The sequence below is a fragment of the Rattus norvegicus genome, chromosome 7 (genome assembly GCF_036323735.1).
Source record: "Rattus norvegicus strain BN/NHsdMcwi chromosome 7, GRCr8, whole genome shotgun sequence".
In the NCBI taxonomy this organism is placed as follows: domain Eukaryota; kingdom Metazoa; phylum Chordata; class Mammalia; order Rodentia; family Muridae; genus Rattus; species Rattus norvegicus.
In genome coordinates this window covers 10,639,736-10,667,517 of record NC_086025.1, presented here as the reverse complement: position 1 = coordinate 10,667,517, position 27,782 = coordinate 10,639,736, and the positions used below count along the sequence as shown (strand labels likewise).

The 27,782-nt window shown below is 52.9% G+C and overlaps 2 protein-coding genes and 1 long non-coding RNA gene across 7 annotated transcripts; 2 read left to right on the top strand and 1 right to left on the bottom strand.

The window, feature by feature from the left end:
- Positions 1–69: 69 nt before the first annotated feature.
- Gzmm (granzyme M) lies at positions 70–5,835 on the top strand. Of its 4 annotated transcripts, XM_039078569.2 has the most exons (6): positions 81–355; positions 2,301–2,467; positions 3,675–3,834; positions 4,670–4,808; positions 4,904–5,170; positions 5,561–5,835. In XM_039078569.2, exons 3-6 carry the CDS (start codon positions 3,740–3,742, stop codon positions 5,732–5,734), a joined length of 675 nt encoding a protein of 224 aa, XP_038934497.1. In that variant the 5' UTR covers positions 81–355; positions 2,301–2,467; positions 3,675–3,739; the 3' UTR covers positions 5,735–5,835. The 4 variants fall into 4 exon arrangements, with proteins under 4 accessions (XP_063119183.1, XP_038934496.1, XP_038934497.1 ...); XM_039078568.2 differs by lacking the exon at positions 2,301–2,467 and having other exon boundaries at positions 77–355; positions 3,678–3,834; NM_057183.1 differs by lacking the exon at positions 2,301–2,467 and having other exon boundaries at positions 262–355.
- A 10,677-nt stretch (positions 5,836–16,512) lies between these two features.
- Positions 16,513–23,730, top strand: Bsg (basigin (Ok blood group)). Of its 2 annotated transcripts, NM_001109882.1 has the most exons (8): positions 16,513–16,670; positions 20,428–20,775; positions 21,457–21,613; positions 21,842–21,924; positions 22,027–22,166; positions 22,488–22,770; positions 23,036–23,060; positions 23,261–23,730. In NM_001109882.1, exons 1-8 carry the CDS (start codon positions 16,604–16,606, stop codon positions 23,322–23,324), a joined length of 1,167 nt encoding a protein of 388 aa, NP_001103352.1. In that variant the 5' UTR covers positions 16,513–16,603; the 3' UTR covers positions 23,325–23,730. The 2 variants fall into 2 exon arrangements, with proteins under 2 accessions (NP_001103352.1, NP_036915.1); NM_012783.3 differs by lacking the exon at positions 20,428–20,775.
- LOC134479816 (uncharacterized) lies at positions 16,594–20,281 on the bottom strand. The gene is made up of 2 exons (XR_010053566.1): positions 18,314–20,281; positions 16,594–17,358 (listed from the first exon to the last, which is right to left on the bottom strand). It is a non-coding gene; the product is annotated as an uncharacterized LOC134479816 (long non-coding RNA).
- Positions 23,731–27,782: the final 4,052 nt, after the last annotated feature.

Below are 27,782 nucleotides of genomic sequence, written 5' to 3'. Positions count from 1 at the left end.
GGTGGTCCCCTGTGGGGGTTGAGGTCAGTTGAGACAAATCCCCCCCCCCCCCCCTGGAGTTCACCCCAGTGCTAAAAGGAGCAGTGTGCCAGGAGAGGGAGCATCGCTTGGCTGTAGTTGCTGCCCCCAGACACAGGGCAACTTTGACAGCAGAGTTGCTTTCTAAAACCACACAGCAGGGTGTGAAGGAGGAGGAGCTGACACGTGGGTAAGGTGGGTGGTGCTTGGAAGGCCACTTGTCTCCACCGGAAGAGAAAGTGTGGGGCCCCTTCCCCCAGGGACCACCAGTCCTGTGCCAGGATGGAGGTCCGCTGGTCCCTGCTGCTCCTGCTGGCCCTGAAAACACTGTGGGCAGGTGAGCATGAGGGAGAAACAGGCCTAGAGCCTGGTCTCCAGAGGGCTGTGGATGGGAGAGCCTTTGTGTGCAGGGAAATTAGCAGATGCTTCAGATCCCTGGGAAACAGCATCTAAAAAAGGAGAGCATACTCAGTAAAAGAAAACAGTGAGCATAGCCTGGCGACAGACAGGTCTGTGAGCTCAGGATTTGAGGGGTCTGAGGCAGAAGGATTGCCATGAGTTCAGTTAGCGTGAGACCCTATCTGGAGAAGCAAAATGGGATATGCTAGGCTTACATTGGTAGGGCATATGCCTGGCATACACAAAGCCAGGCCCCATCCTGCGTTAAACCAGGCATGGTGGAGCTTACCTGTTGTCCTAGCACTGGAAGTGGAGACCCGAGGATCGGGGATTCAAAGCCTTCCTCAGCTCTACAGTGAGTTTGAGGCCATCTGGGCTGCAGAGACTCCTGAGTCCTGACATTAAAGGTGTGCAGGTACCACAGATCGCTTTCTTTTTGTAAAGGTCTCACCCTGGAGCCCTGGCTGGCCTAGAATTTACAAGTAAATTCTTGAGTTCAGGCAATCAAAGGCACGTGCCACCGTGCTAGGGCGTGCTTCTTTTTCCCAAAGGAGTGTCTCCTGAGGTCCAGATGGCCTCAAACTCACTGTAGAGGTGTGTCTCAGCTTTAACCCCAGCTCTAGGGAAGGAACCACAGGATCCGGTCCCTGGGGCTCCAGGAATTTGCCGAATCTGAGCTCCAGATTCGGTGAGAGGCCTTGTCTCAGTTACAGTCCGTAAAGGGTAATGCAGAAGATGCCAGACTTGGTCTCTGACCTCCGTATATATACATCCGTATGCATAAATACAAGTTTCTTTTTGAGACAAGATCTCACTAGTAGTCCTAGCTGACCTGGAACTCACAGAATCAGCTCTGTCTCCTGAGCGCTGGGTTATGCACCACCTCCCAATTTTTTATTTTATTTTTTTTTTTTTGGAAGCTGGGGACCGAACCCAGGGCCTTGCGCTTCCTAGGCAAGCGCTCTACCACTGAGCTAAATCCCCAATCCCCACCTCCCAACTTTTGATGCTCACATTAGCTTGGAATCTTGTAGAACCTCTCTAAAGGACAAGGAGTGAGAGAGGAGGTTGGCTTTTGCCAGGATAAGAACTTTGAAAGTTATGGTCTATCTACTGGTCTCTGACGCTGGCCCCGTAGCTTCTGGTCTTGAGAGTCTGTGGAGACCCTGGCACAGTGCAGCCACAGCCGATCTCAAACTCCTAGCAATTCTCTCTCAGCTTCCTTTACAGTGGGATTTTAAAGTATGAAGAGCTGGGCCTGTACCTCCGTGGGTAGAGCAAGGTCTTGTCCAGCGTGTGAGAGGTCCTGGGTTCCACCAGATAGCACATGCCTATCTGTGGAGGATTGGGAGTTCAAAGTCATCCTCAGCGACATTAGCTCCTAGGTAACCTGGGCTCTGTGAGACATTGTCTCAAAATAAACCTTTTGGCTTTTTAAGAAGGAAGGAGAGAGGGGTTGGGGATTTAGCTCAGTGGTAGAGCACTTGCCTAGGAAGCGCAAGGCCCTGGGTTCGGTCCCCAGCTCCGAAAAAAAAGAACCAAAAAAAAAAAAAAAAAAAAAAAGAAGGAAGGAAAGAAAATAACACTCATAGGTGGGAGACTTCCTTGGGTTGGGTGGTCAAGAGCGATTTGATTGTGGGTGGTGGCTGCAAGTTCTTCAGACAGAGGTCAGCCTGCTGGTCTGATTGTGGGTGTGAGAAGTGACAGAGGTGACACTTTCCCAGAGAAAATTTGGTTTCTCTTTAGACTTGACTTTTGTTTCTTTTTTCTTCCCCCTCCCTCCTCCCTCCTCCTCCTCCTCCTCCTCCTCCTCCTCCTCCTTCTCCTCCTCCTTCTCCTCCTCCTCTTCTTCCTCATCCTCCTCCTCTTCCTTCTCTTCTTAGTTTCAAGAATTGCTGGGCAGCGGTGGCCACACCTTTAATCTCTGGGTTCTTGACCAGCCTGATCTACAAAGGGAGTTCTAAGAAAGCCAGAGCTACATAGAGAAACCCTGGCTGTAAAATAAAATAAAGTGTCAAGAATATAAAACAGAACTCTGCTCTGTTCTCAGGTAAAGGCTCTGGAATAGGACCAGACCCAACAAAGTATTGTTGGGACCTTAAAGACTGGCCATGCAGTTCAGAGCAAGGCAGGGTGTCTACAATGTGATGGGAAATCACTTGGATCACAAACTCTCATGAATATTTATTTTAAATGTTGTTTGTTTTGTTTTACTTGCAACAGTTTTCTCTGTGTCCTGCTAACTCTGTAGACCAAGCTGGCTTCAAAACTCAGAGATCTGCCCGCCTCTGCCTCCGGGCTGAGATTAAAGCCTGGCTTATTTAAAAATTTTAATATGATCCTATTTCTACCTCCCCAGGACTGGGATGATGGGTGTGTGCCACTAGACCTGGATTCTGTAGTTCGTGGGGACAGAACCCAGGGCTCTGTGTGTGACAGGCAAACGCTCTGCCCACTGAGTATAGCCTGGTGTTCTGTATCAACCCTTCACAGAAGTTTGCAGAGAAACAGCTCACACCGTGCACAGCTCACTGAAATTCAGAAGCCACACAAGAATGGAGGCACTCCTACATCCCCCATGAACACACCCCGACACCCTAGCACCCACAAATCTACATCCTGTCAGAATTTCACACTGACTTTTTGTGACTGATTTTTCCCCCTGACCACCATCTTCTCAAGGCCCTGTCAAGTGTCAGAACCCCTCTTGTCTGTGGCTATGTAATATTCCAATGTGTGAGCAGAGCATGAATCAGTTCCTCATACAGGCATGTATGTATGAATGTGTGTATGTATGTAGAAGTGTGAGTGCAATGCCCAAAGGGGCTAGAGTTCCCAGGGGAGGGCAAACGTGTATGTATGTATGTGTGTGTGTATGTATGTATTGTATGTATGTGCATGTATGTATTTATGTATGTATGTGGGAGGGTGAGTGCAAAGCCCAAAGAGGCATCTGATCCCCTGGAGCTGGAGTTCTAGGGAGCTGTAAGTTGCCTGGTGTGGGTGGTAGGATTTGAACTCTGGACCTCTGGAAGAGCAGCCAGCTCTCTTACCCTCTGAGCCATCCCTCCAGCTCCTCAGTCACACTTTAAGCCCAGCCTCTGACAGCTGACTAGTGTGTGAGCAGTAGGGCCTGGTGGGGCTTGAGACAGGGATCAGTGAGGACTTAAGACAGCAGACCTGCCAGATTCAGGGCTTCCAGGCCCAGCGGAAAGTTGGGGTACAGCACCTCCAAACAGCCCTCCCTCCCTTCTCAGTAGGCAACAGATTTGAGGCCCAGATCATTGGGGGTCGAGAGGCAGTCCCGCACTCCCGCCCATACATGGTCTCGCTACAGAATACCAAGTCCCACGTGTGTGGGGGAGTCCTCGTGCATCAGAAGTGGGTGTTGACCGCTGCCCACTGCCTGTCTGAACCGTGAGTACCCTCTTCATGTCCCACCATGGCTTCAGGCACTGAAGGACTTAGGCCAACCCTCTCCAGGCTGTGTAGGCTGTGGGTTCAGGTTGGGTGGGTCACATGGTACTGGAAAGGACACCTCCTCCCAACCCTTCCCGTGACACCTGGTAGTGTGTGAAAGTCAGCCTGTCAGTAAGACAGAGCCAGCGTAGCGAGAACCGCCATCAAGAAACCACTGACTACATCCCTCTTGGTAGGGATGATAGAGTGACTGCTCGTGCCGGGTCTCATCCTCAACGCTAAAGAAAACATGGGCCCTGAACAAAAGGAGGCAGCTCTTGGGTGTGACAGCCTTTAGTCCTAGCCCTCAAGGAGACTGAGGCATGTAGATCTCTACCTGACCTGCATGACTCCAGACTACGCAGTGAGATCTTATCTTAAAGCCAAAGGGGATTGTTGGCTCATGTGTTCAGAAGCCTGGGCTTCAGGAACGGCTCGATCCAGATATTTACCTAAGCTTCTCCCACACGGCTTGCAAGTGTGAGGTAGGAGTCCTGTAGAAGGAGGTTATGTCTCTGCTGTAGTTTGGATGAGTGCAGGACGTCAACACAAGCTGACTGACCTCAAGCCTAATCACAGAAGAGAGGCTGCAGTTGAGGGGAGAGGCATTAAATCCCCCAATCTGACGCTAGGTGGGAACCAGAGCAGAAGTCTCCTTGGGAGAGGAGGACTGAGAAGATGGGAGATGACCTTCCAGGAGTGGGCTGGGGAGGCTGCCAAGGATGTGTGGAAAGGGAGCTCTCGGCCTGTGGGCGGCTGTGGCGGCTGTGGGTGAGCAAGGTTTGCATTGCAGGCTACAGCAGCTGAAGCTGGTGTTCGGCCTGCACAGCCTTCATGATCCCCAAGATCCTGGCCTTACCTTCTACATCAAGCAAGCCATTAAACACCCTGGCTACAACCTCAAATACGAGAACGACCTGGCCCTGCTTAAGGTGCGGAATGGGGCGGGATAGCTGAGGGGGTGGGCACTGAAGGTGGATGAGATCCTGCTTCTGTCTGCCACTCACTGGTCCTCCTGTCCCCACAGCTGGATGGACGGGTGAAGCCCAGCAAGAATGTCAAACCACTGGCTCTGCCAAGAAAGCCCCGAGACAAGCCTGCAGAAGGCTCCCGGTGTAGCACGGCTGGATGGGGTATAACCCACCAGAGGGGACAGCTAGCCAAGTCCCTGCAGGAGCTCGACCTGCGTCTTCTGGACACCCGGATGTGTAACAACAGCCGCTTCTGGAACGGTGTCCTCACGGACAGCATGCTGTGCTTAAAGGCTGGGGCCAAGGGCCAAGCTCCTTGCAAGGTGACAGGGGTGGCCTGGAACCAGCCTCTAACACCCTGGGGAGTGGAGGAGGGCGGGACTAACACCCACCTCATTTCTCAGATACGGAAACCAAGGCCCCAGAGGGTTTTAAAAAAAAAAAAAAAAAAAAAAAAAAGGAGTCTAGGTTGGAAGTCAGGAAGCCAGAAAATTCTGGTTTGAACTCCAGTGCCACCAATTAGTCATCTGGGCCCAGAGCAAAAGTCCTGGGGTAGAAAGGAGGAGAGAAGGGAAAGAGACAGGAAGGTGAGCAAGGGAGGAAGGCTGCGGGCAAGGGTGCACATGGAGCTTGAAAGGCTCCAGCACCTCCCAGGTCCCTGCTGCCCAGCTGCAAGCACAAAGGCTGACCTCTGTGTCCCCCAACTCTTTCAGGGTGACTCTGGAGGGCCCCTGGTGTGTGGCAAAGGCAAGGTGGATGGGATCCTGTCTTTCAGCTCCAAAAACTGCACAGACATCTTCAAGCCCACCGTGGCCACTGCTGTAGCCCCCTACAGCTCCTGGATCAGGAAGGTCATTGGTCGCTGGTCACCCCAGCCTCTGACCTGATGTCCCAAACTATCTGGGACATCATTCTTGATGTCTGGGGCTGGGAAGGGACTAGGTGTGCCTCTGGGGATCAATAAATCCTGATATATCTGTTGAGTCTACCCTTGCCTGCCTCTGGTCTCTGCAAACCTCCATTCCCTCTATAATGATGATGACCTTTCCGAATGGCTGTCAGGAGAGTCCTGGGACACACGCAGTGCCCTGCTGGGAGGCAAAGCAAGAGCCATTGCAACAGTGTGGCCAGCAGGGGGTGCAAGCTATCCTGTGTCTCTGTCACACGTGGTGGTGGGGGAGATGGGAGGCGCCACAGGGAACATCCCCAACTCCTGTTTTACTGACACCCCAACAGGGGCAGCGAAAGTGTCACTCCATGGGTGTCAGTGCACCCAGCATCAGTTCCAGAACATTCCAGCACTGTGCTTCCACCTCAAACGAAGCCCCATCCCTGCCCTGGTCCCCACAAACCTCCCCGGCCCCTCCTGCCTGCTATGTATTCTCACACTGTGTGGCCTTTGTGTCACGGTCTACATTGAGCTCTGTGTCCTCAAGGTCCCTTCATATTGTGGCGGGTGTAAGACCCTCCCTCCTTTATGTGGTTTCCTTGGCCTCTAAATTAACTCAACAGAAAAATACATTGGCAGGAAAGAAACCATCACATCTACTCGAGAAGTTAGGGCCAAGGGTGCCTGGAAAACGTGGCACTCAGCCCAGTCCTGTCAGCGGGGAAGCTGAAGGAGGAGGATTGCCTCCATTTCAAAGTCAACCCTGTCTCAAGGTGGGAAGCACCTCTCTCCACGGCCTTATCCCAGAATATTCTTTTCTTCCCTTGAGAGAGGTGTAGCCATGTAGCCCAGGCTGGCCTCAAACACCCTGTGTCTAATGTAGCTGAGGATGACCTTAAAATCCTGGTGTGCCTGCTTCCGCCTTCTAGATGCTGGGGCGTCAGACATGTTCCACACACCCTCTTGAACCCAGAGCTAGGAGAGCATGTTCCACTGAGCTAACCCCTCCTTTCTTCACAAAAACAGCTTGGTGAGAACAGGAAGTCTGTCAAAGGCCAGCCAGAAGTCAGAGGGCAGAACTACAGCGATGAGGCTTAAATGCCTGGGGCGGCTTATTTTCCAACCTGCACTTTGTCCCTGAATTCTAACTGGCTCAGCCTTGCTCTCTACCGTGCCCCCAGGGAGGATCCTGCTGGCCGAACCTGGCTTCTGGACTCTGGGTGGCCTTGGCTCAGTACAATAGGCTTCAAAGGTATCAGCGGATTAAACCGGTTTCATAGAAGAAACAAATCTAGAAGTGGTGGGATCCTGGCAAGCAGGAGGCTGGGGTGGGCAGGGCAAGAATGCCAGGCTAGCCTGGGCTACAGAGCAGGACAGAGCACTCATCAGTTAGAGCACTGGCTGCTCCAGCAGAGGACCCAGGTCTGATTCACACATGGCAGCTCAGGACCACTTGTGACTTAGGTTCAAGGGGATCAGATACCTTCTTCTGGCCTACAAGGCAACCTCCCACCCAATAGAAATAAGTCTTAAAAGGAGTGGCGGGGAGGGGCTGGAGAGGTAGCTCAAACGGTCAAAAGCACTGGCTGCTCTTCCAGAGGTCCTGAGTTCAATTTCTAGCAACTACATGGTGGCTCACAACCATCTGTAATGAGATCCAATGCCCTCTTCTGGTGTGTCTGAAGACAGCGACAGTGTACTTACATACATAAAATAAATAAAAATAAATGCTTTTAAAAAAAAAGATGGGGGGCTGGAGAGATGGCTCAGGGGTTAAGAGCACTGACTGCTCTTCCAGAGGTCCTGAGTTCAATTCCCAGCAACCACATGGTGGCTCACAACCATCTGTAGGGTTCCGACGCCCTCTTCTGCTGTGTCTGAGGACAGTTACAGTGTATTTACATATTTACATATAATAAATAAATCTTTAAAAAAAAAAGATGGAGTGGAGGCAAAAGACTCAGAAGTTCAAGGGCATCCTCTCCTACTTAGGGATGTGAGGCCACACTCTCCTCCAGCCAAACAAGATGCCCAAAGGAAAGAAGGCCAGGGGGAAGAAGGTGGCTCCAGCCCCCGCCATCACCAAGAAACAGGAGTCCAAAAGAGTGGTCAATCCTTTGTTTGAGAGAAGCCCAAGAACTTCGGCATCGGGCAGGACACCCAGCCCAAAAACTATGTCACACGCGTCACATGCTACGTCAGGCTGCAGCGGCCAAGAGCCATCCTCTCTAAGTGGCTCACAGTACTTCCTGCCATTAACCAGTTCCCCCAGGCCCTGGACAGACAACCAGCGACTCAGCTGCTTAAGCTCGCCCACAAGTACAAGCCAGAGACAGAGCAGGAGAAGAAGCAACGGCTGCCGGCCCGTGCTGAGGAGAAAGCTGCTGGCAAAGGGGACGTCCCAACTGAGAGACCACTGTCCTCCGAGCAGGGGTCAACACAGTCACCACCTTGGTGGAGAACAAGAAGGCTCAGCTGGTGGTGATTGCCGATGACGTAGACCCCATTGAGCTGGTGGTTTTCCTGCCTGCCCTTTGTCGAAAGATGGGGGTGCCCTACTACATCACCAAGGGAAAGGCCAGGCTGGGGTGCCTGGTCCACAGGAAGACGTGCACCACTGTTGCTGTCACACAGGTTAACTCGGAAGACAAGGGTGCTCTGGCTAAGCTGGTGGAAGCTGTTAGGACCAATTATAATGACAGATATGACGAGATCCTTCACCACTGGGGAGACAACATCCTGGGTCCTAAGTCTGCGGCTCGCATCGCCAAGCTGGAAAAGGCAAAGGCTAAAGAACTCGCCACTAAACTGGGTTAAATGTACACCAAGTTTTCTGTACATAAATATATCACAGAACTATCTTCAGACAGAGAGAGAGAGAGAGAGAGAGAGAGAGAGAGAGAGAGAGAGAGAGAGATAGGTGAGGCTAGCCTGGGCTACATGAGACCGTCATCCTGCCTGTGCTTTCCCAGTGACAGGCATATATCAAGTGCTTTTGCACTACAGAAGCCCATGATAGGCTAGCGCTCCTACCAATCAAGTCCCAGGCTCTAGCCCCATCTTTCTCTTTTTATTTTTCTTCTTACTCTGTTTTCTTATTCTTCTTTGATATTTTTTGAGACAGGGTCTCTGAATTCCTGGATGTCCTATAACTCCCCTATATAGACCAGGCTGGCTTTTAACTCACAGAAATCCTCCTGCCTCTGCCTCCCCAGTGCTGGGACTAAAGGCGTGAACCGCCACACCCTACTCTTTTTCTTTTTCTTTTTTTTTTTTTTTAAGATTTATTTATTTATTATATATAAGTACACACTGTAGCTGTCTTCAGATACACCAGAAGAGGGCATCGGATCTCTTTACAGATGGTTGTGAGCCACCATGTGGTTGCTGGGAATTGAACTCATAACCTCTGGAAGAGCAGTCGGGTGCTCTTAACCGCTGAGCCATCTCTCCAGCCCCACTCTATTTCATTTTTGACATGAAGTCTTTCTCTAGCCCAGGCTGGCCTCGAAAATTCTTGGTTATCCTGTGCCCCCTACCTTCAGAGGCAGGGGATTGGAAGTGTGAGACACCAAGCGCGACTTCTTTCATCCTTCATGACATTTGAGCTCTCCCCCCCTGGCCCCTGCACAAACTGTCCCCCAATCCAGGTTGTGTGTACAGGTTGACCTTGGGTGTCAAGGAAAGTTGTTTTAATTTTCTCCTTGTGTTTTTGTTTGATTGTTCCAAGACACTGTTTCTCTGTGTAGCCCTGGCTATCCTGGAATTCACTCTGTAGACCAGGCTGGCCTCAAACTCAGAGATCTGCCTGCTTCTGCCTTTAATCCAGAGTGCTGGGATTAAAGGCCTATGCTGGGCTGGAGAGATGGCTCAGTGGTTAAGAACCTTGTCTGCTCTTCCAGAGGTCCTGAGTTCAATTCCCAGCAACCACATGGTGGCTCACAACCATCTGTAATAATGGGGTCTAATGCCCTCTTCTGGTGTGTCTGAAGACAGCTACAGTGTACCCATATACATAAAGCAAATAAATAAATCTTTAAAAAAAAAAAAAAAGGCCTATGCCATCAGATCCTGCTGGGCTTTTTTGAGACAGGGTCTCTTTCTGGGACCTGGAACTCAGCTAGCCTGGCTGTCCAGAGTTTTCCCAGGGATCTGCCTACCCCCATCCCAGGCCTTCTCTCCAGCATTGAACTTAGATCCTTAAAGTCTGTGCGATAGACAGACAACTCTAGTCGTTGCCCCAGCTCATCCCTGTTTTTTTCTGTCAGTTAACATCCTTGAGGCTGAGCCAGGAGGTGGTGGCATACTCCCTTAATCCTCCACTTGGGAGGCAGAGGCAGGAGGACTGCTGTGAGTTCGAGGCAAGCCTGGTCTACAGAGTGAGTTCCACGACAGCCAGGTCCACACAGAGAAACCCAGTCTGAGAATAAATACTTACATACGTACATACATACATACATACATACATACATACATACATTACATACATACATACACACATAGTTGAGGTTTATCCATAATCCATGGTCCCTTCTCAGCTTAGCCCTGGCTCTGACTATTTCTCTGGCAAGATCAGTAAAGTCTAAGGTAAGAAGGAAGTGGCCAGCTGGGCCTTAGTCCCAGCACAGCCAGCTAGACTTCCTGTCAGCTCTCAGCCCCCCACCAAGCTTCTGGGGCAACTCCAACTGGACACAGACCAGAGGTGCGGGCGGGCGGGCGGGCGTGAGGCAGGCAGGTTGTTTGACTGCCGCTGTCCAGCCTCCTCAGCGGTTGCTTCCGTCCAGAAGCAGTCCCACCCATCCCATGAGGAGCCAGAGTCCAAAGAGCCAGACGAGAGCCACCCGGCCGATAAGCAGTAATGTGGAGTCAGAGCCCTGCCCCACCTGGCAATGGACAACCGATGAGGTTTTTCTCTCCTCTCTCTCTTTCTCTCTCATTGCCTAGTCTGCCCTTGAGCCTGCAATGATTCCCCTGCTTCAGCTTCCTGCGTGTCAGGATGACAGGCGTGTACCAGCACACCTGGTTTTCCCCCAGGACAGCACTGATTAGCCCCTCAGCTGCTGATCCCTATATACCACAGGATAGGAACAACCAGACTGAGTGCCTGAGGAGGCTGGGGCCAGGGCTCCAGAATCATCTCACTGTGAAGACCCAAGTGGAAGCCCCACCCCCGACCCCGGGAACAACTACTGCTGTCCTGGAATCCTGGGCAGTGAACGCCAGGCACAGGACACAGGAGGCCCGGCCCTCAGGATTCATAAGCAGCAGGCATGGTGTGCACTCGGGCTGCATTGGCTGCTTTTCTGTTGCTGTGATAAAACACCAAGGCCAAGGCAACTGATGGGAGAAAGAGTTTATTTGGGCTTACAGTTTCAGAGGGTGAGAGTCCATCATGGTGGGTCAACATGGCCAACAGGCACAGAAGCTGAGAGCTCACAAGCTGAGAGAGTTGATGAGTCTCCATGCCCACCCATGGTGACATACCTCCCCCAGTAAGGCCACACCTCCTAAACCTCCCAACCACGCCCACCAACCAAGGACCAAGCCCTCAGCCTCGTGAGACTACAGGGGACAGTTCATTCAAACCACCACATGCTCGCCCTCATTTGAGACAGAAGGAGCCTGAGTTCTAGGCCAGCATGAAGACAGAAAGAAACCCTAAGCCAAAGGAAAAGGAAAAGAGAAAAGAAAAGAGGGGCGGGAGAGTTGCTCATGGTTAAGGGCACTTGTTGCTCTCCATTTCCAGCAGAAGGTGGTTCACAACCCTCTCTTAACTCCAGTTCCAGGGCATCCAGCGCCTTCTTCTGGACCCTCTGGGAACTCCCCTGGGGTACTAAAGAGAGGTGGGGATATGCTCTATGGAGGTGTAGTGAGGTGTGGCCCTCTGGGGGCCATTGTTGAGACATCCCTTCCCCCTGAGAGGACCAGCCACAGACAGTATAGTGTAGAATAGAGTTTATTCAGGGCATGGGGAGGGGAGTTGAGAGGGTAGTAGGGCAGAGAGAGAGAGAGAGAGAGAGAGAGAGAGAGAGAGAGGAAGAGTAGGGGAGGGTCAGGGGAGGGGAGGAGAGGGAAGAGTAGAAACATGGAGGCCTTCCATGAGCACACTGGGGGGATGGGAAGAGAGTCGGAGCAGGAAGGAATGAGCAAGAGAGAGAGGGAGCAAGCAGCCCCTTTTATAGTGAGTCAGTCATAGCTGGCTGTTGCCAGATAACTGTGGGGTGGAGCTTAGACAATGTTAACATGGGGCTCACAAGTACATGTAGGAACACAAACACATAAAATAAAATTAAATAAAACTCGTTTATACATGAATATACACACTAGTAGAATTTTTTTTTTTTTTTTTTTTGGAGCTGGGGACCGAACCCAGGGCCTTTCGCTTGCTAGGCAAGCGCTCTATCATTGAGCCAAATCCCCAACCCCAAGTAGAAATTTTTTTTTTTTTGTTCTTTTTTTCGGAGCTGGGGACCGAACCCAGTGCCTTGCGCTTCCTAGGTAAGCGCTCTACCACTGAGCCAAATCCCCAACCCCAGCCAAATCCCCAACCCCAAAATATTTTTAACTTAAAATAAATTTAAACATTCTTACAGAAGTACACAAAATTGGGAAGTAATGGCGCACGCGCGCCTTTGATCCCAGCACTCAGGACACAGAAGCAGGCGGATAGCTGAATTCAAAGCCAGCCTGGTTTACAGAGCGAGTTCCAGGACAGCAGGGTGACACAAAGAACCTAGTCTCGAAAAAATGATGATGCAAATAAATAAAAAGTAAAGAAATAAAATAAAAACAGCCCAAACAACACATGTATATCTTACAGCTATGTCTCAGTAGAGCAAGGGAAGGCGGGTCATGGGAGAGCCGGGGAGAGCTGCTACTCCACCCGGAGCACATGCAGGTAGAAAGCCTTCCTGTGGTCTGGGCTGCTGTGGCGCCCGGCGTTTCTTCTGTGGGAACCTTCCCATCCGCTCCTCAGAAGAGCCCTCACCAGGTGGGCAACTCAAACGTCCACACAAAGCTTCTGACAAAAAGATGAGCTCTCTAATCTGCAGCCAGAGCGGATCTGTGCAGGTGGAGCTTGGCAGGGCGCGCCCTTCCTCTCCCAGAGTCAAGGATTCTGGCTCTCCAGGGCTTGAGGCCTGGCCATGTTAGCCTCTGTCTTTATTTGGATTCCGTTGGTCTCTTTTGTCACTTGCAGAGACCAAATCAGGGGCTGGGGAACGAGTGACTTCCCCAGTGAAGAGTCTGGGAGCGCGGCTCAGTAACAAAGCATGGGACTCTACAAATTGCATCTCCAACACAGCAAAAACACAAACAAAAATTAAATTAAAATCCTGAATTTTAGTCCAGTGGTCGTGGTACACACCTTTAATCTCAGCACTGGGAAGGCAGAGGCAGGCGAATCTCTGAGTTCCAGGCCAGCCTGGTCTACAGAGTGAGTTCCAGGACAGCCAGGGCTACACAGAGAAACAAACCATGTGTTGGGAAAAAGAAAAAAAGAAAACAAATAAAAAACAAAACAACCACAAACGATCCTGAATTTCAATACACAACAGATGGTTCTCAATATATCTATGTTGCAAACACTGGGTGAAAAAGCCCTAAAAAGTGAATCTAAATTTTAAAACTATGACATTCAAATTTTATGGGTCGATTTGGGTATTTATCTTTTCTTCTTTCCTCCTTGATTTCTTTCTCTTTGTTGTTGTTGTTGGGTTTTGTTTGCTTGTTTTGTTTTTTTGAGTCAGGGTTTCTCCATATAGCCCTGGCTGTCCGTACCTCACTCCGTAGTAGTAGGAGTAGGCTGGCCTCAGAGGTCCGCCCAACTCTGGCTCTCGAGTGCTGGATTAAAGGTGTGTACTGCCACCTGGTTGGTTGTTTTCTTTTTAAATTTAATTTCATTTTATATGTGTTGGGTTTCAGACCTGGCACAAGGGCCTGAGGTGCATATTTAACATACCAAAGTGGATTCTCCCAGCATTCCTCCGTCCCTGCCTGGTACGGGGGGAGGGGGGGCCTGCCCCTCCCCCAGCAGCTCTTTCCAACACCCTAACTCTCTCTCTCCCTCTCTGCACTTTCCTGCTCCATGCACCTTCGTCTTTCTCTTTCCCCTCCCCTCTGCCTCCCTCCTTTGGGACCAGTGAACCCACCTTAGAGCAGCTTCCCAGTAAACCTGCCTTTCTATACTTTAATTTGGCTCGAATTGGCTCATTCTGTGGGTGGAGAATAACATGTGGGTCTGAATGGGTGTTTTGCCCGTATGCCCGTTGGTGCACCACTTGCTTGCCGTGCGGTGCGTGGTAGTCTGAGGAGAGCAGAAGCAGGCATCAGATTCGGAGTTAGAGATGTCTGTAGGCTGCCCTGTGGGTGCTGGAGATAGACCCATCTGTCCTGGAAGAGCAGTCAGTACCCTTAAACAGCTGAACCATCTCTCCAGCCCCCTTCCGTGTGTGTTTTTGGTTGTTTGCTTTTTGACAGGGTCTCCTGTAGCCCAGGGTCCGCCTCGAACTGACTTTTTGCCAAAGGACACTGAGCTACTGGCTTCCAGTCACCAAGTGCTGGAATGACCGGTATGCACCGCCATTCTAGGCTTTCCACATCTTTATCTGCTAATCGGACTGGTCAGGGGACGTCAGGCGGCTGAGATGAAGTAGAGCTAAAGGGCTTCCGAAGGCTGTGGGCCATGTAGGGTCAGGGAAGACTCTAGAAAGCCAGGCCTGGGAGGGGGCGGGGCTTCACTGTGTAAGCACAGGGCAGGGCTTCCAGGCCAACCTGAAATTTCCCAGAGGCCCAAACAGGCAGGGGGTGAGGAATTCCAGCCCGCCCAACCTTGTTTGTTTTGACCCTAAGGGCCTTTGATGCCAGCTGGCCCTTCCCCTGCCCTAACCCTCATTCTGCACGTAGCTCGGAAAAGCCGTTCCATGGAGGCTTTAGGATTCTGGGTAGTTAGTGCTGAGGCCCCCAAGCCTCTGAGAGGCAACTGCTGCTGTGGGTAAGTGGATCACCAGGCTCATAGTGACTTTCTACTCGGTCCTGGCCCCTCTGACACCAAGCTTTGTACTGCTCCTGGACTGGCCTCTCGCTCCTGCCCATGGCTGTGTGTTTTGAGATATTCCCGAAGACCCTGGCATGGTGTGCACCCCCCCAAAGGAACTGCTGACCCTGGAAGCTGCTGCCAAACCCCTGCTTGCTCCCACCTCCCACTTTTATTTTTATTTATTTATTTGGATTTTCGAGACAGGGTTTCTCTGTGTAGCCCTGGCTGTCCTGGAACTCACTATATAAACTAGGCTGGGGGTTGGGGATTTAGCTCAGTGGTAGAGCGCTTGCCTAGCAATCGCAAGGCCCTGGGTTGTTCGGTCCCCAGCTCCGAAAAAAAGAAAAGGAAAACAAAAACAAAAACAAAAACAAAAAAAAACTAGGCTGGCCTCGAACTCACAGAGATCCGCTTGCCTCTGCCTCCCAAATGTGGGGATTAAGGCCTTCGATTTCAGCGACAGAGCCAGAAGCTGGCCTGGTATACAGAGTAAACTCCAAGCCAGCCAAGTCTACACAATGAGCACCTTTCTCAAGCAAACAAAACCCCCAAGTTGTGATACAATACAGGCCACAAAATCAGATTAAAACAACAAAAAGGCAAAAATAAAATTTAAAAATAAGTAAGACAAGCTACAGCTGGGAGACGGCTCAATTCTTTTTTTATATAAGATTTTTATTTATTTTATGTATGTAAGTACACAGCCGCTGTCTTGCTGTCTTCAGACACACCAGGAGAGGGTATCAGATCCCATTACAGATGGCTGTGAGCCACCATGTGGTTGCTGGGAATTGAACTCAGTCAGTGCTCTTTTTTTTTTTTTTCCTTGAGGGGATGGAACCCAGGACCTTGGGCTTCCTAGGCAAGCGCTCTACCACTGAGCCAAATCCCCAACCCCCAGTCAGTGCTCTTAATCACTGAACCATCTCGCCAGCCCAGAAAGATTCCACTACTGGCCCTTACAGAGATCAAACCCACTACCTTGGCGTTACTAGCCCCACACTCTAACCGAGCTAACCGGCCAGACATGGCTCAATTGTTAAAAGTGCCTGCTGCTTTTCCAGAGGACATTTCAGTTCTCAGCACCCACATCAGGCCCATAATACCAGCTCCAGGGGATCAGATGCCCACTTCTGGCCTCTGTGGCACATGCATTCATGTGGTACACACACACTGAGGGACATGCTTACAAATAAATGAATAAATAAATAAATAAATACTTTTTTGAGATAGGGGCTTACCACTTAGCCCAGGCTAGCCTAGAACTGGCTATGCAGACCAAGCTGGCCTCAAAACTCGGATATCTGCCTGCCTCTGCCTCCTGAGTGTTGGTATATAAAAGGCGTGTGCCACCACCAACCTGCTCAAATATAAGTTGTTTTGTTTTTTTTTTAATGAGCAGGAGAGTTGAGCGTCTTAGAGCAGGCATTTATCCCAGCACCCCGGAGGCAGAGGCAAGTGGCTCTTTGAGTTCGAGGCCAGTGTGGTCTACAGAGTAAGTTTCAAGACAGCCAGGGCAGCACAGAGAGGGAGGGAGGGAGCGAGGGAGAGGGTGAGAAAGCGCGAACGAGGGGAGAGCGCGCCCGCGAGCACAGAGGCAGTCCAGGCCGCAGGCCCCGCCCCTTTGAGGGTGTGGTCGTATGATCACGTGCCAACGCTTCCCCACCCGCTCCGCTTCTGTAGTGCGAGCCTGAGCGGCGGACGCTGGATACGTGCCTGCTCGCTGTGCGCCTGGCGCCCCGCCCCGCGACGCCGCGTGCGTACGTGCTGCGTGCGCGCGCCCCACCCTTCTTATAGAGCCGCAGTGGGGCTGCTCTTGGACGAGGCGACATGGCGGCGGCGCTGCTGCTGGCGCTGGCCTTCACGTTCCTGAGTGGCCAAGGCGCCTGCGCGGCGGGTAAGAACGGGGTGCTGGGACCGGGCTGGGGTCACGGACCTAAGGTGAGCCACAGATTTCGGGGACTTGGTGTAGGGAACCACGGCTTTGGTTCCCTACTCGGGCTCGGGGCTGGAGATTTGTGGAGGAGTAACAGTGCCTGTGGATGACCCTCGAATTGACCCCAGACCTCGACTGAGCGACGAGGTGGAGGGGGATGATTTTAGAGATGAGGCCCTGGAGAGACAAATCAAAGACTAGATCTCTGGGGGAGACATCCTAAGGTTATGGGAACTGGAGGTGGAAGGAACCGCCCGCCACCTTGCGGTAGTCCCCACCTGGACATGGCTGGAAGGTAATCTAGAGGACTTGGAGTAGAGAAGTGTGAGTGGAAATGACCCCAGATTTTGGCTAGCTGGAGATGAAAGGAGCCGCTGCCTTAACTGTCCCAACTCCCGGAATAAGGCTGGGAGGTGACCCGGGAGGTTTGGGGATACAATGACTATAATTGGCTTAGGTTTGGGGGAGTTAGGGAAGTGTGGGAGGAGGTGACCCTGAAGCTGGAAGATAGATTCTGGGGCAACATCTCCAAGGTTGAGTAGGGGCGTCCAGGGTCGAAGAGCTATTATCTTGACCATATTGATGTCTCCACCTGGGTAACAGGGCTGGGAAGCAACCCTGGAGATTGAATTCCTCCTGGTGTTGGGGCCTGAGGATAAAAGAAGCCACCATGTTGAGGATTCCTCCACCTGAGAGACAGGGCTGGAAAGTAATCATGGGCAGGAGGGAATTGCAGGATATCTGGGAGAGATTTGTGGGACCTGGGTGGTGGACAGCAGTGTTTCGGGTGGCTTTCTCCAGGTTTGGAGAGATCTGGCAGCCGAGGAAGCTGCCACCTTGGGGAGTTCCCAAATTTGGAAAACCTGGGAGTCGATGGATCTGCAATCTTGGTGTATCCACTCTGGGAACAGGGTGGGAGTCACAGTCCCTAAATTAGGAGGGCATCGAGTTAGAGAGACCTGCCACTTTAGTGTTACCTGGGTTCCTGAAAGGCTGTCTCCAAGGTTTGGGGCTACTAGGGGGACTAGAGTGGGAGGAGCTATCATTTCAGTGTGTCCATGCTTGGGGGACCATGTGGGGAGGTGGTTCAGGAGATTTGGGATACAGAAGTGCCTGGCAGGAGGGCCACAAGTTTGGGAATGTGGGTGGGAGTGAGGTGGCTAGAAATTTGGTGATGTGAGGATGGAGAAAGGATTGGGAGACAACCTTGGGGTGGAGGAAGTTGCCAGTTGCTGACCTCAAGGCTTGGAAGATGTGGTTTGGAAGGGGGATGAGCGGTGAGCCTGTGGGCTTCTTGGGGTATAGAGGTGCCTGGGAGTGATGTGTCCTAGGCTTGGCGGGCTGCCTGGGATCACACATGGAGGGTGGGTGGGGAGTTTCTGAGTGGCAGTTCCCCTCCCTAGGTTTGGAGGAGTCTCAGTCAGATGTCCCCAGCAGTCCCTGCCCTCCTTGGGGTGAGCTTGCAGGCTCTCCATACTCCACAGGGGCTGTATCAGACGACCCTGGCAATGACCCTAGCAAAGGAAGGAGATGGAGGTCCCCTCTGGGCTGGGACCAGAACTTGAGGCTGCGCCCATCTGTTCTAGGACTGGTCAGGGACTTACCTGGGAGTGAGGACTGTGGATTATCGTTCTTGATGGGATTTCCACTGGCCAGGGCCCAGCACATTCAGCTTGCTCCCAGCATGGAGTTTGGCCCATTCTGGCCTTAGGTCCTTGCCTGATTGAGGCTCAAAAGGGCACGGGGCCTAGGTGGGGAAAGGTAGGTATTCAAGGTCATGGCAAGGTTGAGTGTGGAAAGGCGGTGTGGTAGGCCTGGAACACATGGGCTGCTCTCTGCTTGCCCCAGACAGCAGGCCAAGGGCAGAAGCAGAGCTCCACTGGAGAAGTGGGCCACTGACCACTGCCCCATCAGCAGCAGGTACAGGAGGGGGCTGTGCCAGGCAGCAGAGCCTGGGGTCAATCCTGACCCGCCTTTTCTGGACCCTCTTCCTTACCATCAAAGCATCTTGAGGTGCTCCCATGAGGCTGGCTCTTGGGTACAGGTAACTGTCCCCTGGCAAGATGGAAGCAGTTGATTTATTCTGTCCTGGGTAGGAAAACACAGTGGCTTTCTGTCTGGGGTTCAGCGGACCTTTGCACTGCCGGGAGCCAAGCACAGAATGTAGCTTACGGGCAGGTCCTAGCCCTTCCTGGGAACAGAGCCACAGCCTACAGCCTGGGCAGGGCCCAGGTCAAGCTGTAATGTGTCATTTCCCACTGTACAGTGGGGGTGGGGGTTCTGCTCAGAGGTCAACCCTGTGGCATAGACACTTAAGGTTTCCTTGTTGCGTGAGCCTGGAATTTGATGCTGGGTCCCTTACATGCTGGTCTAAGCACTCCACACCCCAGTTTCACATGCTTTCTCTGTGTAAGTGACCAGGTTAGCCTCAGACACTCACTGCAGGGTGTTGCCCCAGCGGTTACCCAGATCTGATTTAACCCTAATTCCTCAGGTGTCTGACATGGTGAGAGAGGTGATAAGGCAGCAGTCTAGGTCAGCACTGGATGGCAGGAGACTAGGTGTGGGCCCGCCCTCCAGAACAGCGCCCCCTCCCCTCCCTGCACCCTGTGGTGCTGACTTGTTTACCCAGTGCCTCAGACTGGCCCTGCTCTCACCTGGCTTGAGTAGGCAGGAAGGAAGGTAACTGAGGCAGGCGACAGGCTGGAAGCTAAAGACCCTGTTGAGGCTTCTAAGGTTGGGATCGCAGTTAATGGTCACCCCTAAGCAGTGCTAGTGAGGCTCTGTGTGGAAAGGTCAGCAGGAGATGCCAGGGCAGCCTGCATTCCTGAGACCAGATCATGGGTGGCCTGGCATGTTAGTCTCGTGGTCCTTGGAACATGACGGTGTTGTCCTAGATGTACGACACCCATGGTGTAGTGTCTCTTCAGAAACCCCACTGGAGTTGGGGCTGCCCTGTACCTGTATTTGCTGACAGCCCTAGATGAAGTGGTGTTGATTCAGACGTCCTGTAGCAGTAGACAGAGAAGGGGACTGAGGGAAGGGCGCTGCTGTGACCTTCTCCTGACAGCCTACCACCAGCCAGGAACTGCAGGTTGGGCAGTCTGGAAGATCTCGAATGTAGGTTACCAGGAAACCATTCTCTACCGAAGCAGCTGTGTCATTCAGACCCCTGAAGCTTTGGGGCAAGTGCTTACCTCAGCCCCCACCCCCAATGCAGGGCCTGAGGCCCTAAACTTAATACTTGTACCTTCAGATAACAACCACGCCTTGTGTAGGCATGCAAAGACCTGCCCTCCCCTGGGACATGTGTTTGGGGCAGGCATACAAGTCTGAGTGTCCCAGGCCCTTATGTAATGCTGAAGGCCCTATTTTAATTTGTCATGTAGCCCATCTGGCTGGAACTCATAGCAATCCTCCTGCATGCATAGGCCTCCTGAGTGGTGGAATTATAGGCGAGCTGCCATGGCGCCCACTGTATTTTCTAGACACACTTAGTGTATGCGTGCGTACATTAGCTGTGCACAGGTCCTTCACCACATGGGTCTTGGGTTGAACTGGCTTGGTGGTCAACATTTTTACCCAGCCCTTTGTGTTTTTTGTGCCTAACTTCATACTTCTCCCTGCAAGCAGAAAAGAAATGGAGTTCGTTGTGTTGTGTTGGTGCCTGTGGCAGGCCCTAGCAGTTGTAGTAATGGGTGCTAACCCTTTCCTGTAGCTGGCTTTCTCAAGGCGCCAATGTCCCAGGAGCAGTGGGCGGGGGGCAGCGTGGTCCTGCACTGTGAGGCTGTGGGCAGCCCCATGCCGGAGATCCAGTGGTGGTTTGAAGGGAATGAACCAAACGACAGCTGCTCCCAGCTCTGGGATGGCGCCCGGCTGGACCGTGTTCACATCCATGCCACCTACCGCCAGCATGCAGCCAGCACGCTGTCTGTTGATGGGCTCGCCGCAGAGGACACAGGCACTTATGAATGCCGGGCCAGCAGTGACCCTGACCGCAACCACCTGACCCGGCCACCCAGGGTCAAGTGGGTTCGTGCCCAGGCGAGCGTGGTGGTCCTTGAACGTGAGTGGCCAGGGCACCTGTCTCTGTTTACCTCTCGTGCCATCCAACCCTGGCTCCCACTCTGTAGAACCAGATGCTGCTCTGCCCTTCATTGAGACTCACCTGGGGACATGGGTGGGCTGGGCACTCGTCTCGGTCACTTTGCTGGGTGCAGGCTGGCCCTGCCCTCTTGTAGGTGGTTCCTCGGCTCCTATCCCAGGCCTTTGGTCCGCTGTCTTCCGCCCTGACCTCCCACCTTGTTCGGCTCTGTGCACCTGCTGTCCTGGCTCATAGCCTCCCCAGTGTTTGTCTGGTGGGGTTGGGGTCTGCTGCCCAAGTGACTGTCTACTGCAAATGAAAATTCCAGCCAGCCTCCCCGGAGCTTTCTGGGGGTTTCGTTTCCAGTTCTGAGTAATGGTCAAACACCAGTGAAGGGAACATGAGCCATCCGTGTGGCTTTAACATGTGGGGAAGTGCGGATGGTGCTCCCCCTGAACCACGGAGCTATGAGGAGCTATGAGCAGCAGGCAGGCCTTGGGCAGCTGGGTCTCCTACCTTGGAAGCTGACTCATAGTGGGTCATCAGCTTGCCTTAGAGGTCTGGGGCTGTAGATTGTCAGCTGCTATGATTCCAAAAGCAGACCGCGTGGGGGTGTGGGGCCGACAGCTGGGCTAAGATGGCTCTTTCTCCCTGTGGCCGCAGCGGGCACCATCGTAACCTCTGTCCAGGAAGTTGACTCCAAGACACAGCTTACCTGCTTTTTGAACAGCAGTGGCATTGACATCGTTGGCCACCGCTGGATGAGAGGTGGCAAGGTACTGCAGGAAGACACGCTGCCCGATCTACAGATGAAGTACACGTGAGTTCGTGGTACTCAGGGCCTGATGTCTGGAACTGCCTCTGGCCTGATTTGTGGCTGTGCCAGGCTCCCCACAGCTCTAGATTGGCTGCGTGGCCTACCTGTAGAGCATGAGAGCGCCCAAGGCTCTGTCTGCCTGTGGTCTGCACAGAGAGCCAGCCTCGGTGGGGAGGTGGCCAGCATAGCATGCCTTGTGAGCTCCTTACCTTACCATTCTGTTCCCTGCAGGGTGGATGCAGATGACCGCTCTGGAGAATATTCCTGCATCTTCCTTCCTGAGCCTGTGGGCAGAGGCAACATCAATGTGGAGGGTAATGGGGGTGGGGCGGAGGTGGTTGTAGTGAAGGCCAGGGGCAGGTGTTGGAGCTGAGAGCAGTCTACGTGCTTGGGCATCAGGCCTCCCATCCTCACAGGGCCACCCAGGATCAAGGTGGGAAAGAAATCGGAACACGCCAGTGAGGGAGAGTTTGTGAAGCTGATCTGCAAGTCTGAGGCGTCCCACCCTCCTGTGGATGAGTGGGTCTGGTTTAAGACCTCTGACACTGGGGACCAGGTAAGGGCTAAAGACATGGAGCTTGAGCGGTACCAAGGGGCAGTAATGGGAACATGGGGTTCTGGATAAAGGGAGGGCAGCAGAAGAGGCACCGGGTTCTAGGAATAGTGAGGGATGCCACGGGAGTGGGCATGAGGGCATCAGAGGGGACATAGGAGTGGGCTTTGGTGTGAGAATCTGAGACACTAGAGGGCTGTGACACAACATGAGGTTGCAGGAGTGGCAGGGCCTCCAAGGACCGCACAAAGGACATGTTGTGGGGCTCCGGGACAGTGAAGGAGAGACTCTGGCAGGACATGACAAGGCCTTCCCCACCCCCAGACTATCTCCAACGGCACTGAGGCCAATAGCAAGTACGTCATTATATCCACGCCTGAGCTGTCAGAGCTGATCATCAGCGACCTGGACATGAACGTGGACCCTGGCACCTACGTGTGCAATGCCACCAACTCCCAGGGCAGTGCTCGGGAGACCATCTCACTGCGTGTGCGCAGCCGCCTGGCAGCCCTCTGGCCCTTCCTGGGCATTGTGGCCGAGGTCCTGGTGTTGGTCACCATCATCTTCATCTACGAGAAGAGGCGGAAGCCGGACCAGACCCTGGACGGTGAGGAGCCCTCCCAAGTGTCGCTCTCCTCTTCCCCCCCTCACTTGCCCACAAGTTTCTGTCCTCTATACTGAGCTCCCCTGTAGCTCAGGCAGCAGCCGTGAGGGCTTAGGGCTGCAGATGGCATGTGGACCTGGGGTTGGGGTGTGTTGGTCACCGATGCATGACACCTGTGCAGCACCATGAGGGTGGCAGTGTGGGACAAGGTTCACACAAGGCTCTGACATATGTCCTCTCTCCTTCATGTGGCTGATTATGACTGCAGAGGATGATCCTGGCGCCGCCCCACTGTAAGTGCAGCCTCTGTGGGCTCTGGGGAGCTAGCTATGTGTCCTATAGAAATGGGGGGTGTCCAGCGTGTGTCCATCTTCATAGGCCTCAGTGGGCTCAGGGAAGGTGGGTGGCCACTGTTGAAGAGACAGCCAGATTTCGGTGGGGTGGAGGCCAGCCCTGAGCCTGTCAAAGTGATGGGTCCCTTTTGTACCCTTAGGAAGGGCAGCGGGTCTCACCTGAATGACAAGGACAAGAATGTGCGCCAGAGGAACGCCACCTGAGCGGCGGGGCAGGCGGGGAGGGGAGGTGCCAGGGCACTTGACCCCAGCCCAGCGTCTGCCTCCACTCCTGTGTCCCATCCTGTCCCGACCTGAGCCTGCCCAACCCAACTTCTTATCCCAGCCCAAGTGAAGACAGAGCCTTACCTTACAGAAAACCCATCTGGGAGAAGCAGGCCACTTGCAGTACCCCTGTTTCTAGTTTAAACTGAATGAGGTTTCTATGCAGACAATCCATTCCTTAGGGCTACGTTTTTATTTTCCTTCCCTTCTGAAGTATGTCACTACAGCCCTGTGGAGTGGGGGAGTGGGGTCATGAGGGAAAGGCCAGGGCACACATGCTCTGACTTTACCCTGTTGGAGGGGGCTGGGCCTGCTGGGACCCCACAAATAAAGACCTACACCACCATGTGTGTGTCACTGCTTGAGGCTCTGAGACCCCATCTTAGAGATCACATACAGGGGGGTTGTTGGTCAGCAGGGCTTGGGGTGCAGCAGGGAAGTGTGTGGTCCCCAGACCAGTGGTTCTCAACCTTCCTAATGCTGTGATCCTTTAATATAGGCTCTCTGATGTGACTCCTTAAAAGCTTGTCAACAGTACCCCTCGGGTTCTGACCTACAAGTTGAACTGTGGGTACAGCCCTAGTCCTCACTGGTGTCCAAGAAAGGCTGCCTTCAATGAGGACTTTGTTGACACCACTGATGTCCTGTGTTGGCCTCTGGCCTAGTACTGATCTGCCTGTCAGACACCCACCTTCCAGGAGATCTGCTTGCTTGTGGGAAATGGACAAGGCCTAGGGACTTGCTGGCTGGTTTGAACTCAGATTCGTGCAGGGGTCACTGTAGTCTGGCTCCAGAGAAGTGGGACCTAGAAGCCAGCTTTGGTTCCAGCAGAGTACATCCCAGAGTAGTAGTTGGGCTGGGGAGGGGGTCTCTGGGGGACTAGCAGGCCTTTCTGAGGACCAGGGTCCAGGACAGGCCAAGGAGAAAGCTGGTGGTTCCCCAGATGCCTCCCTGGCTTTCCAACCACTAGAGGGCGCCACACTTTGACCCTTTGAGGAAACCTGTGCCCTGGACCCAGCCAAATAGCTGGTTTATCTTTAGTACACATGCAACTGCATATGCTTGGCCCCTCGCCCTTCCTTGGAGCTCTTAAAACAGGAGAACCTGCTTAAGCCTCAGAGTCAGCCCTGACTGCACAAATGCCCACAAGGGCCTGTGTAGAGATAAGCTCAGGGTGTCCACTCCCAGCACTGGTCACCTATGGAGTGTCTGGGGTTCTGTTTACCAAGTAAAGACCTACTTCCCCTGGGTCTCAAGGCAGGCACTGTGGGTCCAGAAGACTGGACACGGCGAGGGGTTTAGAAAGTGGCCTATTTAGGCCTCCAGAGCAGTAGTTCCTCCCCCTGCTCGAGAAGCAAAGGAGCATCCACATCAATACTGGCTGCCTGCCCCTCGGCCAGCATGGCGAATGCTCACCCGTCCCTAAAGGCTTCTCAGTTCCTGAGACGAGACGGGTACTACAGGATCAACTTTGTTATAAACAGAACAGCCAGGGGGAAAAGTCTCTGGAAACCACGGGGTCTTTTGAGACCCAGCCCCCCAGCTGGCAGGCAGAGACAAAGCCCAGGGCCTTTGTAAAACAAAGACTCATTGATGGGGCAGGACCCCACATGGATTCAGCCACTTGCCTGGTCACTTCTGCTCCAAGCAGATGGCTGTCAAGCCCTCCCCAGCCCCTGGTCCACCTACTCCACAATACTAACCCATAAGGCGGAATCTAAGTGGGCAGGAGGACCAGACAGGATAGCAGCACTTTGTAAAGGCCATCACCGTGAAGTCTGTCATAGATGGGGGCTCACTGTGAGCTAGCTTTTCCACACCCCAAGTGGGTCCTGGAGGAGAAGCACCTTGGCAAACCTTGAGTAAGGACAGGCTGGTGAGGTGATCCACACCTATCAGCAGCCTGCAAAGTGGAGTCAGAAGGATCAGTTCAAGGTCACCCTCAACACATACTTCTATAGCCCATGTCACATGAGCCAGCCATTGTCTCCAAAGGACAAAAATAAAGCCACCCTTCCTGGATGTGTACATGCCAGGGGAATTGAGACCCCAGGGAGATATACAGTAGACACCCAGGCTGTATGTGTGTAGATCAGAACATGAGAAACCCCTTCCCCTACAGGCCAGAAACCCACAGCCAAGGAGTCCAACTTTGGGTTGCTGAATGCTGCTATGATGGCTTCCCCAACTAGTCTACCCTTCCCCTGGCCTGGTTCTGACCCCATTCAAAATCCCCCAGAATCTTAAATAGGAAATAACTGGTTGGTGTTGGGAGGAAGGGAGAGAGAGGTCAGGGAAGAGTCTAAAGGAGACCCTTGAAGTGAATAGTTTGATCCCTAGGATCATTGGGTTGTTGGTTGCTGGCTTGTTTTTTCCAAAGGTCATGAGGTTGTATATCTGGGGGCAGGGGAGCTATGAGGCTGAAGTGAAATTACAGGTGTGTACAACTGTGCTCAGCCACTGACTGATTGGTAGGGTCTCATCTAGTAGCACGAGTCTGCAATTCACTGTGAAGACCAGGCTGGCCTCAAACTTACAAAGTCACCTACTTCTGCCTCCTGAAGACTGGGATGGAGACGGGTGGAGAGGACTCAGCAGCTTCAGAGCATTTATGGCTCTTGTAGGGAACCTGAGTCTGATTCCCAAAATCCACCTGGGGGCAAACAGTCATCAATAGCACCAAATAACTCCAGCTCCAGAATCCAGCGCCTTCCTCTGGCTTCATGGAGGACCATGCTTGCACATGGTGTATATACACACACGCAAATAAAGTGAGATAAAGACACCAAGCAGCTAAACAGGTAAAGAACAGCTCCCGAGGAACGACACCCAGGTTGACCTCTGGCTTCCACACATGCACACGCATCCAAGATGGCAGCCCTGAGCCAGTCACTTACTGAATATCGAGAAAAAATAAAAAACCCACTGAAGCAGGTGTCAGCACGAGTATGGGGAGACCAGGCAGCCACAGCCAGTTCCAACTCACTGAAAACACCTAGCTCACAATAGCAAATCAACAAGGTCCCTGAGTGCACGCACAGGTCAAGATCTCTGAGTCCTAGCATCCTTTGTTGACCTTTGGGATGGCAGAGCGATCTCCTGGCAGGGCAGGTCCTCTGACAGACAGCCATGCTGCCTCCTCCCCTGCACTCAATCACAAGTCCTGGGGCTCTGGCGACCAGCCCGGCTGACATCTTCCCAGGGTGAACATGAAAGATCCCCCTTCATCTGGAACAGGCATGTGCCCTGGGGTGGGACACAATCTGGCACTGTCAACTGTAATGTTCAAAAGTGGAAACCAGAGGGGTGCCAGGGGCAGCTCCGGAGTCCCCAGGGTCAGGGCAGCCCATCTGTGTCAGATGAGGACATGCAGCTGGCAAGGCACATCCAACACCATGGAACACCTACTGTGAGTAGGCAGAAGTCATAGCCCCATTCTTGCGACATTCAACCAATTGGATATAGCTAATTCAGCATGAGGTCAGCCAGAAGGGTCCAAGAGAAGCTGAGAAAGATCAGAAAGATCAAGAGGTCTAGAGGGGATCCAGAAACACCCAGGAGAGTCTATAGGAGGTCGGAAAAATGTAAGGGTGAACTTAGGTTGGTCCAGGGAAATGGGTGCGGGGGGGGTGTCAGGAGACTCTAAGGATGCCCAGAAGGGACATAAGAAGGCCCCAAGAGTCCCCTGCATGAGAATTGTCTTGCTGCCAGTTCTCAGCCAGCCTTCCCCTGTATTGCTTCCCTTACCCCAACCTCCTGTCATAAAGTCCTCTGCACTCTTTGGTGAGGAAGGATGGGAATCTAAGTCAGATCTAGTGTCACCTGGTTCCAGCCTCACTATATAGCCTGAGGCCACAGCCTTAGGACACCCCCCAAGAGCCAATATCCCCGGAGCTGGGGTGAAGTGCAGATGCCTGAGTCAAGGGGGCATCTGAGTGTGGGGTGCGGGTATGTGTACAGAGGCAGAAGTCGGGCCAGGGTGCCCTGGGCACCTCTGAGGACTACCAAACCTGGGGTCCTCACTATGCTGAAGAACACCGTTTGGGGGTGAACTCGCCAGAAGCCACAGGAGGTTCTATCTACTGTTTTTGTTGCCTGACTGTGCCTCAGTTTCCCCACAAGTAGGACTTGGAGATGGGCTGAACTTAGAAGCCAGAATGATCTCAGTCCTTCCCACAAATACTCATAGGTTTCTGCCTTGAAGGCGGTGAAAGCGGTAGAGCCAGGGATCTGGTGGCCTCCGAGAACACACTTTTATTATGGAATCTGCCACCTTGAGCGGAGAAAGGGGTTGGCACCGGCCGGGTGAGCGTCAGCGGTTGCCCTGCCCGCGGTGTCCTCGAGACCGCGGAGGAACCCCAGAGTGGACCAGGGCCTGATCTGCATCGTGTGCCAAGG

Coding starts and splice junctions, on each gene's coding strand:
- Gzmm (XM_063263113.1), top strand. CDS start 301: ATGGAGGTCCGCTGGTCCCTGCTGCTCCTGCTGGCCCTGAAAACACTG. Junction 3,835..4,669: donor GCCCACTGCCTGTCTGAACC/GTGAGTACCCTC, acceptor TTTGCATTGCAG/GCTACAGCAGCTGAAGCTGG. Junction 4,809..4,903: donor ACGACCTGGCCCTGCTTAAG/GTGCGGAATGGG, acceptor CTGTCCCCACAG/CTGGATGGACGGGTGAAGCC.
- Bsg (NM_001109882.1), top strand. CDS start 16,604: ATGGCGGCGGCGCTGCTGCTGGCGCTGGCCTTCACGTTCCTGAGTGGC. Junction 21,614..21,841: donor GATCTACAGATGAAGTACAC/GTGAGTTCGTGG, acceptor TGTTCCCTGCAG/GGTGGATGCAGATGACCGCT. Junction 22,167..22,487: donor CCTCTGACACTGGGGACCAG/GTAAGGGCTAAA, acceptor CCCCACCCCCAG/ACTATCTCCAACGGCACTGA.